This window comes from Mobula birostris, chromosome 31 (assembly GCF_030028105.1).
Source record: "Mobula birostris isolate sMobBir1 chromosome 31, sMobBir1.hap1, whole genome shotgun sequence".
In the NCBI taxonomy this organism is placed as follows: domain Eukaryota; kingdom Metazoa; phylum Chordata; class Chondrichthyes; order Myliobatiformes; family Myliobatidae; genus Mobula; species Mobula birostris.
Window position 1 is genome coordinate 22,807,374 of NC_092400.1, and position 16,654 is coordinate 22,824,027.

Sequence of the window (16,654 nt, forward strand, 5' to 3'; positions counted from 1 at the left end):
CAACTTCACTTGCCCCATCATTGAAATGTTCCCACAACCAATGATCTCACTTGAAGGACTCTTTATCTCATTATCTCATGTTCTCGTTGTTTATTGCTACTTATTTATAATTGCATTTGCACAGTTTGATGTCTCCTGCACTCTGGTTGATCTTTCATTACTCCTGTTATAGTTACTATTCTATAGATTTTCTATGCCCACAAAGAATGAACCTCAGGGTTGTAGATGGTGACATATATGCACTTTGACAATAAAAATTTGCCTTGAACTTTGATCTTGGGTATCAATAGTGGATTTCTTGCCTGACACCTGATAGCTTTTTCACTTACTTACTCAAGGGTGAACTATTTCACAAAGCAGAATAACCACCACAGACGATTCATACTGGTAGAGAGAAATAGCAGGTGCAGTCATGCTGGAAAGTGGAAAGATAGGTGGATCTCTATAGTTGGAAAACCTTCTTCAGAACTGAGCTAGGGTCTGAAACATTACACGCACTCACAACAGGCCAAGCCAAAACATTCACAACAGGCCACAATATCTGAAACATGAACCCACTTTTTACTTCAGTTCTGCTGGTGACAGATTCACATCGTTGCTATACTCCTCTTCACAAGCAGCTGTTACAGTGAACTTATAACCAGACTGAAAGGATTAAAGGTGAAGAATGCAATTTGGACACATAGCCCTTTGTTATGGACACAAGGATTCACAAGTCTGATGGTTGAGCCTTACCTTTTTGAATCTGGTCAGTTAAACATTAACGTCACCTTCCCTCCACCCCCCAACCACCACCCACCCCTCACACCACTGACTCTCCTCGTTTTATTTCAATCTATGGTTCTCCTCTTAATGTGGCTGGTTCCAGCTGTCCACTTGCCTTGCTAACATTTCCTAACCTGATTTATAAGACCACAACCCATAGGAGCAGAATTAGCCCATCCAGCTCATCGAGTCTGCACCACCATTCGGTCATGGCTGATTTATTTTCCCTCTCAACCCCATTCTCCTGCCTTCTCCCCATAATCTTTGATGCCCTCACTTATGGAGAACCTATCAATCTCCGCTTTAAATATATCAAATCACTTGGTCTCCACAGCCATCTCTGACGATGAATTCCAAAGCATCCTCACCCTAAAAAAAAATTCCTCCTCATCTCTGTTCTAAAAGGATGCCCTTTTATAGTGATGTTGTGCCCCGTGGCCCTAGAATCTCCTTCTATTGCAAACATCTCCTCTACATCCACACTTTCAGTAATCTGTAGGCTTCAACAAGACCTCCTCATTCTTCTGAACTCCAGCGACTACACACTTCTCATACATTAACCCTTTGCTCCTGTATCATTTTCGCAAACCTCCTGTGGACCCTCGCCAAAGCTAGTGCATTGGAACGTGGAAGACCGAGTGGAGGCTTGACAGAGATATACAACATTAAGAGCGGTATAGGTATGGTAAACGCAAGCAGGCTTTTTCCACTGAGGTAGGGTGGGATTACAACTAGAGGTCATGGGTCAAGGGTGAAAGGCGAAAAGTTTAAGAAGGAACACGAGGGGGAAACTTCTTCACTCAGAGGGTGGAATGAGCTGCCAGTGCACGTGGTGTATGGTGAACTCGATTTCACTGTTTAAGAGAAGTTTGGATAGGCACATGGATGGTAGGGGTATGAAGGGCTATGGTCCTGGTTCAAGTCGATGGGAGTAGGCAGTTTAAATGGTTTGGCATGGACTAGATGGGCCGGGGGGCCTGTTTCTGACTCTATGACTCTATCCTTTCCTAGGTATGGAGCCCAGAACTGCAAATATGGTTTGACTGATCATATCTGAGCTTTCATCCATTATATACGATTCCAGTTTTCTCTCTATCCCGCTTGTTTTCAATTCTAAGAAATTCTAGTTTTGTCTTCGCTAATACCAACCATTCAAGGAAATGAATGACCTGTTGTAGGTAATGTTTGAAAACCTAAACCGTCCTGACTTGCCCTTAGCTCCGAGTTCACACTACAGCGCTGGCATTTCCTGGATGAAGATATTAACCCCCCCCCCCCGTCTATGATGTCAGAAGGTTTACATGAGGGCAGATACCAATTCATGGTCTGTGGTGTCTGATGGCTCACTGGGAAAGGCACTTCTAATCACTGTGAAGACTAAGTATCAACTTCAGTCCCTCTCTTACACATTAATCTCTCACCACTGAGTCCACGACTCCCACTGCAACTGCATGGATCTGAACTGGAGTGTCCGCAAGTTTAGCCCTGAATTCATAGCCCTGTCTGATCATGCTCTTGCAAGGAACCCTGGGACGTCGTTGCCGTGGTATCAAAGGCTGTCGATAAATGGAAGTTGTTGCTGGTTTATTGTCCTGTGCTGTTGTTTGTCACAGCTTTGGCTGGTGAAAGGAGCAGATTTCAAAGCCCCGGTTCCAGAGAGAACCCACATCAAAACCTTGACCTTCACAACCAGCTGCATGCAACACGGCTTCTGAAAATGAGAAGGACCTGACACAGCAGCTGCCTTCAAGGAAGGATAACGTCGAGACCACTGCAGAGCATTCAACATCAGCGTCTGCAATCGAACGGGGCTTGCGGATATCAAACACACAGATCCACAGCAAACGACATTCAAATGGCTAATTTTGATATGTTAAGCAGGTGTTAGTCCATTGCATTTCTTGCAGCAGCAACCTGCACCAACAAGGCCAGTGTTTCGTTGAATGGTACTAAACATCTCCAATGTGCTACAAACACTAATTGTGACCGTACTGTTAAAGTCCCCTACCAAATGCTGAGGCAGGCTGAAAAAAAAACTCTTAAAAAAAAACTCATACAGATATCACACTTAAGCAAAGATTCCACTTTCTCTTTTCCCTCACAGCTTAAAAGCAACATGTCAAGAATCTTTCTCCCCCCCATTTGAACTTACCCAGGAGGGATGGAAGCCCTTGTGCTGACTACCGCTGACCTCTGGGTTCCAGGTCTGTTCAGGTTGTTCTGGCCTGGGATCGGAGTTGTGGTGGTGGTGGTGGTGCCCTGGCTTTGCGAAATGGGAGAAAGCTGAGTGGTGGTTGGCGAACGGGCCTGTTCGGGCTTCGGAGGGGTGGTCCCGGCCGTGCCCACGGTTGACCACAAGGCTGCGCCGTTGTAGGAGTTGCTCTGGCGGACCGTCAGAGTCCCATTGGTGGCGGAGTAGATTTTCCGTCGCTGGGATGCCAGGATGGCATTGGAGGCTGCCCTTGTGCTGTTGACCAGGACACACTGCTGGCAGCTGCACGGCTGCCCTGACTGCGTTCCAATGGGCCAGGACTGAGACTTGGGGATGGAGCCCATGGTTAAAGGATAGGCCAAGTCCATGCGTCTCCGCAAACGCCGCTTCCGCTGTGTCTGCCTGTTCATCTGGCACATGCTATTGAAGTCAATGATATAACAGAACCCTAGGGAAGTCAGGTCCAACCACGGATGCTGTTTCTCATACGCGTTCTGAATGGTTATGCAAATATCCATGTCGTACGGAGTCCAGGAACAACTGTCATTTTCCCATTCCCAAACTATGCCTTTCCCCGGAGCTGAAGAAGGGTCATAAAAATTTCTTCTAACTGGACGCATGGTTCCTGGAAAAAATGAAAGATAACAGTTTACTCAATAGCAGATCAAACAGAACGCCAACCGCCCCCACCCCGGCAATTTCATGCACCGAATGGAAGCGGCCCACTGATAGCCCTCCCTCCAGCACACACCACGCTTCCAGGGCCCTGAATGGTGACATTTCTCTTTTTGTGAAGCTGGGGATCAACACAGGCCCGGGTGGGGAACTTCCCTCAGTCTATCTGTAACACATCAAAAAACTGCACAATGCATTCATCGTGGAACCAGTAACAAGCTGCTGCAGCTAACAATCTCAACATCAGCCCACAGTTCAAAAATTTACCAAAAAAAAACACATTTTGAAAACCTGACATGATGATCTGCAGATCCTTTATTTAGTTACGGTGCTGTCATGGGGCTAGACATTGTTCCAACTGCTTAGCTGGTAATTTAAACAAACACAGATGTGTGAAATGTCGCGGCTTGGGTTGTGAAAAACTTCTTTGGATCTGACTTGGGTTAAAGGAAAATTCATCAACATGTAATGTCTGAAAATACGTAAAGCAAAAACCTTTAATCGCAGCAGAAACTTTGCATTTAAATTGCGGTACGGAGAGAGAAACAACACTGAAATTCTCCTGCCTTAGTGCCAATGAGTCAAGTAATGAACCCATGCATTAAAACAGCAGTCCCCAACCACCGGGCCGTGGACCAGTACCGGGCCACAAAGCATGTGCTACCGGGCCGTGAGGAAACGATATGAGTCAGCTGCACCTTTCCTCATTCCCTGTCATGCACTGTTGAACTTGAACATAGGGTTGTCAACTGTCCCGTATTTGCCGGGACATCCCGTATATTGGGCTAAATTGGTTTGTCCCGTATTTCCCCCGCTAAGGTAGAGTGTTCCTATGAAACCTTTCGTGCCGAAATGGCGTGAAGCGAAGAAGCAATTACCATTAATTTATATGGGAAAAATTTTTGAACGTTCCCAGACCCAAAAAATAACCTAACAAATCATACCAAATAACACATAAAACCGAAAGTAAATAACACTAACGTATAGTAAAAGCAGGAATTATATGATAAATACACAGCCTATACAAAGTAGAAATAATGTACGTACAGTGTAGTCCGGAAGATGAAGGCAAAACCAAGAAAATTGGCACGTACGCGCATGCGCACATTAGATGCACACGTCACGCATGCGCACGCATGTGCCCGCGCAAGGCTTCATGATCATGGTAGTCTTTCCTGGGGTAAAGTGTCCCAGGATTTGACTGCTACTTTTGTCCCTTATTTGGGAATGAGAAAGTTGGCAACCCTAACTGTAAAAGACATGTTGAGGTGAGTTTAACCCTACTTGAACACCCACCCCGCAACCCCCCCCCCGCCCCCAGTCGGCCGGTCTGCAAGAATATTGTCAATATTAAACCGGTCCGCAGTGCAAAAAAGGTTGGGGACCCCTGCATTAATGTGTGCTTACCTCTGCATAGCATGACTCAGGAGCCAGTGTTTCTTTTGTTATATATATATATATAAACATTTTACAAATGCTAATTACTTTTGAACTGTGTCATTTTTGTATGCCGTCTACGTTCTGGGACTCCATAAGATAATGAAGAAAAATTACTCAAGAAGCTTTGGGATTTCTGGTTGCAATGATCTTGTGAAGACCTTTATTTAAAACATCAACTTGCAGAACATAGCAACAGCAGAATTTATTGCCCGTCTGTAATTAGCTGGCAACCTTCAGCATTTATCGCCCATTCCTAATGACTCCAACATTGCTGGGCAGAATTTTTATTTAGAGATACAGGATGGTAACAGACCTTTCCAACCCAACGAGCCCGCGATGCCTAACTGCACCCATGCAACCAATTGACCTACTAACCCGCACATCTTTTGGTAAGTGAGAGGAATATGGAGCAGTGGAGGAAACCTACACAGTCACGGAGAGAACGTACAAACTCCTTACAGACAGTGGCGGGAATTGAACCTGGGTCGGTGGAGCTTTAATAGTGTAATGTCTCCCATCCACTACATAAAGTACTGGTTGGGCACAGGAGTACGTTCAGCTAGAGACTCATTCCACCGAGATGCAACACTGAGCGTCAAAAGAAGTCATTCCTGCCTGTGGCCACCAAACTTTACAACTCCTCCCTCGGAGGGTCAGACACCCTGAGCCAATAGGCTGGTCCTGGACTTATTTCCATCTGGCATAACTTACATATTATTATTTAATTATTTATGGTTTTATATTGTTATATTTATACTCTGTTCTTGGTTGGTGCAACTGTAACGAAACCCAATTTCCCTCGGGATCAATAAAGTATGTCTATCTATCTATCTATCTATCTTACCGTGCTGCCTTACTGCCTCTCTCTAATTGCCCAGACACTGTCACTGTTATGTTATGTATTGTAGCTTTGAAACATTAGCCTAATATATATATATATAACACACAATATACACAAGACTACTCAAATACTCCTGAAATATTAAATACACAACAGCCACCCAGCATTTAATGCCCATCCTTAGCATTGCTGAATCCCTAGATACCCCTGTCTGATTTGTTTGCCACTTGAGAGGGAAGTTAAAAGTCAACCACATCACTGAGTGCCAAGAGTCACTTCAGGCTAGCAGGCAAGGACGGCAGTTCCCTTCTCTCAGGATTTCCGGCATCTGTAGAGTCTCCTCTGTTTCTGATTCCCTGCCCTCCGGAGCTTTGGTAAGTGAAAATCAGGCACTTCTGCAGAAATTAGCTTTACATTTCAATTATAGGTATATCTGCATTTAAATTTCCCAGCGGCAGTGAAAGCAGCGGGCCCTCCGCTCGGGAGTTCAAGCACGGGATTCACAGGATCCAGCTGAAACCGTTTTCTTCAAACTCCACACATAAAACAACTCCATTTCACATCCTGCTTCCAGATAACTACAAATAACCTGCTGCTGTGTAAGTATGGACAAGTGGGATTATTTCCTAGTTAGGCTGTGCAAACTGTATGCTGACCAGTGAATTTACTCAGTACTCCAGGATCACCTTCACGTGCCTTTTTTTTCTCTGAATTAGGACAGTTCAAGTTGAACAGGAACTGAAATGAAAGGAGTTCGCTGTCACGTGTTCAACACTGGGATCTGGAGGAGGTGGAGACATCCACAGCCTCTCAAAGAATGACTTTCTCCATCAGCTCATGCTGCTGAGAAAAGTGGCTTACTTGCCCTCCTCAACTATAAATGAAACATTTGGAAATTCTTCCTCCGTATCTGTAAATGAGTCCTTCCGAACAGAAATGGGAATTTATTTCCCCTAATTGTATCAGATGCAGAGTAACCAAATAATTCATGGCTTCAGTTGCACTGCATATCATCCATCACATCATTAAGTTCGCAGATGACCCAACAGTGGTGGGGCTCATTACCAACAACGATGCAATGGCCCACAGAGAGGACGTGGAAGAGCTCAAGGGCTGGTGCCAGGCAAGTAACTTCTTCTTTAATGACAACAAGACAAAAGAGATGTTAATCAAAACTTCAGGAGAACTCACACCGCTCTCTCTTCCCTTTATATCACAGCAGTGTCAACCTCCTGGGACTGAACATCTCACGCAACTTGTCACGGCCGCAGAACACATCCTACACAGTCAAGAAAGCTCATCGATGCCTGTACGTTCTGAGGAGGCTGAAGAGAGCTGGCCTTTGCACGTCCATACTCACACCATTCTACAGATGCACAGTGGAGAGCAACCTGACAAGCCACATTACTGCCTGGTACGGAAGCTGCATTGTGGCGGACAGGCAGGCTCTGCAGCGGGTAGTCAAAGCTGCCCAACGCGTCACAGCAACCGCCTTCCCACGATCAAGCACATATATACAGAAAGGTACCCGAAAAGGGCCAGTAACATCCCATCCTGCCCATGAACTGCTTGTCCCATTCCCGTCAGGTTTCATGACATCCATGCCAGGACCACCAGACTCAAAAACGGTTACCTTCCCGAGGCAGTAAGGCTAAACCACATCTCCGCCCACAAACTCAACCAGTACTTTTGTGCAGCCTAGCACATCACTTTATGGACATAAAATTAATCTACTTATATAAGCTATTTTTTGTGTTTATACTTACTGTGTTTTTTTATAATTATTGTGTCCTTTATCTTCCGTGTGTTTTTTTTTGGGGCTGTCTCGGATCCAGAGTAACAATTATTTTGCTCTCCTTTATACTTGCGTACAGGAAATGACATGAAGCCATCTTGATTCTTGAATATACAGTATGTAAAAGGCCATCTGATCCATTGACTACTCTTGAATCCATCCTCAAACTCCAATCCTGAAGTCGTGCCCGTCAAAGCCCCTCTTTCCCAAGCAAGCCTAGTTTGCTCTGTATAAATTTCCTTTAAAATAAAATGTGATGGGGAATCGCAGTCACTCTGGCAGCTTATTGAACAGCGAGGCAGGGGGGACATCGTTGGCTGTGGCCCCGGGTGTATTGCTGAACCTTCGCCTGAATGATGAATTATTGATTTTAATTATCACTGTAGAGAGACAGAACGGACTGTCGAGGAGTGGTTTGGGGACTGAGTTGGGAAGTGGAGAGCTTCCCTGGCAGCTGAACGAAGATAACGAAAGGCTATGTGCCCAGCCCTCCTGTGTGTGTTATCACTTGAAGATAGGTGGGAGCAAAATGGAGAAATCTTAAATAACATTTAAAATTTCCTATATATATGTGTGTGTGTGTATATATATATATATAGACACACACACACACAGCTGTCCCTCGGTATCAGGAGATTGGTTCCAGGACCCCTCGTGGATACCTAAATCCGCGGATGCTCAAGTCCCGTATATAAAATGGCGTAGTACTTGCATATAACCTACGCACATCCTCCCATATACTTTGAGTCATCTCTAGATTACTTATAATACCTAATACAATGTAAATGCTTTGTAAATAGTTGTTATACTGTATTGTTTAGGGAATAATGACAAGAAAAAAGCCTGTACATGTTCAGTACAGACGCAACCATCGTAGCTCTTCTGGGAACGCGGATGCTGCCTCAGCATCAGCTGATGTCGATTCTCCCGTGATCCTTAAGTTCTTGAGACTGTAGCGCTTTACATAGCTAGCCAGCCATCCCTTACTAGCCTTAAACTCTTTCCTCTCACTCACAACACAAGTAGCGAACGAACGAGACGCGAGGCAAACAATGCTCAAACGAGTGCTGGAGAGAGACTGAGGATCTGTGAAATAGCGGGAGGCTACAGCAGGGTATGCCCACACATCACTTCATTCGCGTGGATTCAGTGTAGTGCTCGGCGCGTGGCAAATTCAAGTTTTGCTTTTTGGAACTTACTGGAATTTTTTTTTTCGAATATTTTCGATCCGCGGATGCGGAACCCGTGGATACGGAGGGCCGACTGTATATATGTCGGATGTACCACGGAGAGAATTCTGACTGGCTGCTTCACCATCTGGTATGGAGGGGGGTGGATGGCTACTGCACGGGATTGAAGTAAGCTGCAGAGAGTTATAAACTTAGCTCCATCATGGGCACTAGTAGGATCCGGGATATCTTCAAGGAGTGATGCCTTAAAAAGGCAGCATCCATCGTTAAGGACCCCCATCACCCAGGACGTGCCCTCTTCTCATTGCTACCATCAGGAAGGAAGTATAGAAGTCTGAAGGCACACACTCAACGATTCAGGAGCAGCTTCTGCCTCTCTGCCATCAGATTTCTGAATGGACATTGAGCCCATGAACACTACCTCACTACCTTCTTTTCTCCTTTGCACTACATATTTAACTACTATATTTATATATATATTCAATTTTCTACATATTTGACCAGCCTGCTATGCACCAAACTTAGATACCAAAACCTCTACATTGTCCAAATACTACATATTGAAGCATGCCTTTTCACTTTATGCGAGAAAGGCTCTTAAACTTGATTAGGGCTTAATTCTAAAGAAGGATATTCTTGATGGATGAGTAACAGTACTTACATGTGTTTTCAATCAGAATAGTGTGCTAGCCAAATACTTTGAGAATTTGAATGAAGTTTTTTTAGTGTAATCTGGGAATAAAAATGGACAAACACATACCTCACACAGTGTGTGGACATACCACAAGCAGTTTTTTTAGTGTTGGTTTTCTGTGAATCACCCACCCCTTTCTTGGAAGGGCAGACTGATGATCTGAAAGCCTGTAGCCTGCCAAACAATCCGTAATTCATTTCACCTGAAGGCAATAGTTTGACTCAGCTGTGCTGGATTTCAACCAGGACTGCAGAAGTGAAAGTTAGTGAGCTTGGGATTGCTGATTTCCAGCTTCTCTTTCCATCCTTCCTCCTTGTTACGCTTGTCTTATACCAGTGATGCTTCAGGGTATGGCAACTTTAATGACCTTTCAAATGCATTTTCCAAAATTCCCTTGCACTCATTCAACTTAATTCACCAGAAATCAGTCACAGGCACATGGTGCACCCCAAGGAAATGGGATTCTGTAGAATATTGATACCACAGAGAGAATCCTCTGCCTCTGGTCTTTCTTTGTGGGTACATGCTGGGGAGGCAGCATTTATTTATCATTTTTACTTTATTTTATCTTGTTGAGATACTGCGCTTCTGACCCTTCGAGCCTCGCCACCCAGCAATACCCTGAGTTAATCCTGGCCTAATCACAGTTCAATTTACAATGACCAATTAACCTAGCAACTGGCAGGTCTTTGGACTGTGGGAGGAAACCAGAGCACCCGGAGGAAACTCAAGTGGTCACGGGGAGAATGATCAAACTCCTTGCAGGCAGAGGCGGGATCTCTAAATTCCCATGAAAAGGTGATGACGGGGGCACTTTCTTGAACTGCTGGAGTCCTTAAAGTTTAAAGTTCAAAGTAGGTTTATTATCAAAATACACTTACGTTGCCAGAAACAACCCTGAGACCACTCTCCTGTGGGTATACACAACAAATCTAGAGAATAATAGCCATAACTGCTGCTGCTAAGTGAACAAATTTCACAACACATGCCAGTGATAATAAACCTGATTCTGATTCTTTCAAGTCAAGTCACTCTTTATTGTTATTTCGACCATAACTGCTGGTACAGTACACAGTAAAATCAAGACAACATTTTTCAGGACCATGGTGCTACATGAACAATACAAAAACTACATTGAACTACGTAAAAAAACAACACAAAACTACACTAGACTACAGACCTACCCAGGACTGCATAAAGTGCACAAAACAGTGCAGGCATTACAATAAATAATAAACAAGACAATAGGCACAGTAGAGGGCAGTAGCTTGGTGCCAGTCCAGGCTCTGGGTATTGAGGAGTCTGATGACTTGGGGGAAGAAACTGCTACATAGTCTGATAACAGAATCAATGAAAGACCGTCCAACTTGGGCATTCAACCAGTGTGCAGAAGACAATAAACTATACAAATACAAAAGGAAAGAAATAATACTAATGCTCCAGATTTGGAAGTTCTGCTTGTGCTCTTAGTTAAGTATCTGTTTGTAAATAAATGATTATTATTGCTTATTCATAATCAAACCCGTTTGGTGTCTCACTCACCAAACCCGTGAACCTGCGTCCAAGTTACAGGGGTTGATATAAAAGCAGACTATTTAATTTCCATTCATTGGCTGAGTGGCACTCCTCCCCGTCCACCAGGACGTAGTGAGCTCAGCTCTCTCTCAGCCTCACCATCCTGGAATGATACACAGCTGTGACAGATGTGTTGGCATTTAGACAAGCAAGTTGTCTGTCAGGCTGATGTAAATGTCCCAAGTTGCTATTCAAAAAGCAGGAGGGATCTCCTGCTAGGAGACCCTTCAACCAGCATTTAAAACAACTAAACTGGTTGTTTACATTATTGCTACTTGTAAAAGAATGAAGCATGTAACTTGGCTGTTATGCTTCCAATTATAAAAGAAAATCCCTTTGAACTCAAAGCATTTTAGGAAACCTAGCAAATAAACAATGTTATATAAATGCACGTATTGCTTCATTAGCTGGCCAGTGGTGCGGTGGCATCAGCCCCGAACTTCGAGATTAGTGGTCCTGGGTTTGAATCCAGCCGGATCCTTGCATGCTTTCCATCTGTGCTGGGTTGAGCTTTGAGCTGGCAACTCAGCCTCATTAAAAAACTCAGTAAGTGCTGAAGAAATGGCAACGTTGCTGCCCGGTGCACCACAAGGCGTGGAGAAGAACGACAACAATTACCAATATTATTTACCTTTGGTTATCTGATTGAGTGGTCTGACTTTTCAGGACCAAGTAAACAGTACAACCACTCACATGGACAGTTGTGGGTTTCTTTCATCATCTGCCGGTATTCATATCACTCGATTACTTGAGACAGATTGGGCAACCAACAACCTTGCACTCAGTGTCAACAGGAACTGATAGTGGATTTCGGGAATGGGAAGTTGGGAGAACGTACACCAGTCCTCATTGATGGATTGGCAGTGGAAAGGGTGAGCAATGCCCGGTTCCTGGGGGTCGAATCGATCCTGATCACAACAAGTGGATGCAATCATAACGGCAGCATGCCAGGGGCTCTACTTTGTTATAAGCTCGAAGAGACTTGGTACGCCACCAAAAACTTTTACAAATTTTTATAAACTTTATAAGTTTTATGTTTCAAGAGACTTGGTATGCCACCAAAAGCTTTTACAATTTTTTTATAAACTTACAGTGGAGATTGTTCTGACTGGTTGCATGATAAGGCTTCAATGCACAGGATAGCAAGAGACAGCCCCATCACAGGCACAATCCACCCCACCACTGAGGACATCTTCAAGAATTTGACATCCATCAGTAGGGATCCTCACCAACGAAGACATACCCTCTTCTCTTTACTACCACCAGGGAAGAGAGACAGGAACCTGAAGACCAACACTTGATTTAGGAACAGCTTCTTCCCCTCCACCATCAGATTTCTCAATAGTCCATGTACCCATGACAAAAGTTATTGCTTATGTTGCACTATTTAATTTTATAATTTATAAACATTGCTGCTGCAAAGCAAATTTAATGTTATTTGTCAGTAGTAATGAACCTGATTCTGAGGTCATCAGAATGAGGTAATGAGGTAATCACTGCCTGTTCTGCACCCTTATCATTTATCAGCACAACCAATCAAAAGCCTCGTACTTAAAGCCCAGTAATAATTTGCTGCCTAGGATGTCAATCATATTTGGCTATCTCTCATTGGTGGGGGCTTCCATGAGGATGACTTTGTATCCAATAAGATCGGAGCAATCTGATCGTCAAGCAACATAAAGCTCATGTCACATGACACCAGCTGAAGGAGGGTACAGTAACAGAATGACCTGGAAACAATTCTGTACAAGCAATGGGAACACAAAGAAAGCAAAATGATTGGAAAGGCATGGCAAATTAACTGCTATTTCAAGGAGACAGTGAGGTTACCATCAGAGGTACAATCTTACATTTGGTAGGCCCTGATAGAGATTTCTTAATTAGAATCTATAAATTCTGTCTCTTGTACCGGTGGTAAGCATGAAGTGTGCTACAAATCAATTACAGAAGGTCCGTAGCAAAGACTGAGATCACTTGGCCCATTACGTCTGTTGTGTTTCTCCATGCCACAGAAAATTATGTTTTGTAGAATTGCAAATGTTTTTCCTCACCATATATTATCCCATTTCTGCAGGTAGTGGGGGTTTCCTCCGGGCGCTCTGGTTTCACCCGACATTCCAAAGACGTAGGCTTTGGGTTAGTGAGTTGGCGACGTTGTATGTTGGCATCAGAAGCACAGTGATACTTGTGGGCAGTCCAGCACAATCCTCGTCGGTTTGATTTGATGCAAACAACACATCTCACCAAAAATTTCAATGTACATATGACAAACAAAGATAATCTTTATCTTTTTGACCCATAAACACATACTGAGTGGGGGAAAAGCTTTTCCTCAAGCCATTTTTAAATCTTATCCCCCTTATGAAGTATTGTGACCTCCACTCCTTATCCTCTCCACCAAAGGGACAGACTCCCAGCATGCACTCTGCACCGAGCCCACAATTTCTTTAAGTGGATAACAGCGTTTAACATTACAAAACCGGACTTTCAGCCTACCACTGTGGGCAGTATGTTTACACCAAGTATATTTTATTTTCACCACACCTCCCTCAACTCTCCCCGGATTCTACCACTCACCTGCACCACTTGGAGTAATTTACTGGCAGCCAACTTACTTTGGAACGTGGGAGAAAGCAAAAGGATTGGAAACGTATGGGAAATTCAACTGCTATTTCTAGGAGATGGAGTTGCCATGAAGCCACACATACAAAATGCTGGAGGAACTCAGCAAATTGGGCAGGATCTATGGAAATGAATAGAGAGTTGACGTTTCAGGCCGAGACCATTCTTCAGGACTGAGAAGAAAGGGGGCAGATGCTAGAATAAAAAGGGGGTAGGAGGGAAAAGAGGCTAGCCGGAAGGTGAAAGGTGAAGCCAGGTGGGCGGGAAAGGTCAAGGGCTGGAGAAGAAAGAATCTGATAGGAGAGGAGAGTGGACCTTAGGAGAAAGGGAAGGAAGAGGAGGACTCAAGGAGGGAGTAATAGGCAAGTGAGAAGAACCATGAAGCCCATGGTCTTACGAAACCAGCTGGAGAAGGCCACAGCAACAGAAGGATATCGAAACAATTCTGTGCAAGTGATGGGAACACAAAGATGGGAGCAAAATGATTGGAAACCAGGGCATGGCGGGGGGTGAGGGGGAGATACTGAATGGTCAGAGGGTGAATGGTACTCTCTACAAAGACAGCACCGAAGACCGGGATTCTACCCAGGTTACTGGAGCTGATGAGGTAGTGACTCTGCCTGTTGTACCACTGGCTCAGTCTCTCCCAATTACTTACCAACTTGAAGTTCAGACAACCTTCCAATAGCTTCCTGGTATTACTTATTTTTTTTAAATATAGCTAGTGTCTCAACTACTTCCATCTTTGCTATTGCTTTGGGAGCAAACTTCCCTAGTGAAAGCAGATGCAAAATAGTCATTTAGTGCCTTAACTTTAACCTCACCATTCTCGTGCAAGTTTCCAATTTGTCCTCAACAGACCACCCCTCCCTGCATTATGCTTTTACCATTCAAACGCCTGAAGGACACTTTTAGATTCCCGTTTCTCTTGGCAGCTATTTCTGCTTAATATGCTCCCTTTGAGTCTTGGCTTCCCCAGCACGTCAGGCAACCTCTATGGTTAAGAGCAAACCGTCGATGTTTCGGGCTGAGATCCTGCATCGGGACTGGAAAGGAAGGGGAGAGGTCAGAAGACCATGGAAGAAAGGAAATGGGAAGGAGCACCAGAGGGAGATGAAGGACCTATCACTTCCCTTTGGTGTTCCTCCCCCTTCTCCTATCTCTTTATCTCGTTCACCTATCAACCTCCCATCTCTCTGCTTCACCACTCCCCCTCTCCTGGTTTCACCTATCACCTGCCACCTTATATTTCTTCCTCCCCTCCTCCCACCTTCTCACCTCGACTCCTTCCCCTTTCTCTTCCAGTCCCGAAGAAGCGTCTCATCCCGAAACTTCCACTGGTTACTCTTTTCCCTACATGCTGCCTGGCCCGCTGAGTTCCGCCAGCATTTTGTGTGCGTTGCGGCGCCATAGTTTTTTGTTCCATTTGTTTGTGCCTTTCTTTCATCCTCAAGCACGTTCTGGATTTGATCGTTCTTCCTTTGCGCTTTGCGGGAACATGTCTTGCCCATACCTCAGCATGGACTACACCGCAAATAATGTGCATTCCCAAACACTTTACTTCATTTCCACTATATTATTAAAAAAAAAGGGGAATTAGACATGTCCCTGTCAGCAAACTGGAGTTTGGATTCTTTAAAATGCACCATGGGAATTCTCTGGATGTGTGGATTTTATAGACTAAAGTTCTTCCCCTGTCCAAAGTTGAAAATTATAATCCTTAAATCATATCTGCCTGATCTGCTGCTTATCCCCCTCAAAAATAACATTCAGTGTCAGAGCAGAGATTTCAACATTAACTGTAAAATAACAAACAGTATGGAACCCGAAGCCCCTTTATGGTTTGTATCAACACATCTTTCGCTTCCTCTTCAGCTCAGGAAGTATGAGTCATATTTCCAAAGGAAACAGATTTGAGTCTGAAAGTGAAATTTGAACTGAAGCACCTACAAAGAGCAAGTTGGTGAATTGTTGCTTAGGATACCAGCGAAAACAGAGAGCAAAGAACTGAATAGTTTTTTTAAAAAAACACCAAAATCAGGAACTGAGACAGTAAAGAAAGCGAGAAGTAAATTCTGTCTTGGCGGGAGGCACGGTAGCTTACTGGTTAGCGCAATGCTTTACTGCGCCAGTGACCCGGGTTCAATTCCCGCCGCTGTCTGTCGGGAGCTTGCACGCTCTCCCTGTGACCGCGTGGGTTTCCTCAGAGTGCTCCGGTTCCCTCCCACAATCCAAAGATGTACCAGTTAATAGTCAAAACAAGTTTATCGTCATTTAGCTACACACATGTATACCGTAAACAAGACAACATTTCTCTGGACCAGGGTGTAAAGCACAGTAGTGCATATAACACACAATAACTTGGGAAAGTGAGAATTAAATCTACAAATGAATTACGCAAAAAGAAACAAAATTTGGTCATGTCAAATCTTCCTGTGATTAGGCTAGGGTTAAAACGGGGGTTGCTGGGCAGCGCAGCTTGAGGGGCTGGAAGGGTCTGTTTCGTGCTGTATCTCAATAAGTAAAAAAATAACTAAATAAATACAGCCATAAAATGGCAAATCCATTTTGTATTCAATTCCGCCCGGGTAACATCCAACCTGTTGGCATGAACATCAATTTCTATAACTTCAGTAATTCCTTCTCCCTTCCCCTTCTCTCTTTTGCCATTCTGCCCCCACCCCCAACCCTTCTCGTCTCTTCACCTGCCTATCTCCTCCCTCTGGTGTCCCTCCTCCTTCCCTTTCCCTCCAGGTCCACTCTCCTATCCTATCAGTCTCCTTCTTCTTCATCCCTTTACCATTTTCACCTACCACCTGCCAGCTTCTTACTCCATTCCCCCCCC

General features: G+C 44.3%; 1 protein-coding gene across 7 annotated transcripts in view; it reads right to left on the reverse strand.

Moving 5' to 3' along the window:
* Positions 1–16,654, reverse strand: part of LOC140190981 (E3 ubiquitin-protein ligase DTX1-like) — a 303,658-nt gene that overhangs the window by 156,516 nt on the left and 130,488 nt on the right. For all 7 annotated transcript variants that reach the window (XM_072248001.1, XM_072248000.1, XM_072248004.1 and 4 more), the window contains exon 2: positions 2,918–3,602. In XM_072248001.1, the coding sequence (XP_072104102.1) occupies positions 2,918–3,602 (685 nt within the window). The remainder of the gene's footprint in view (positions 1–2,917; positions 3,603–16,654) is intronic.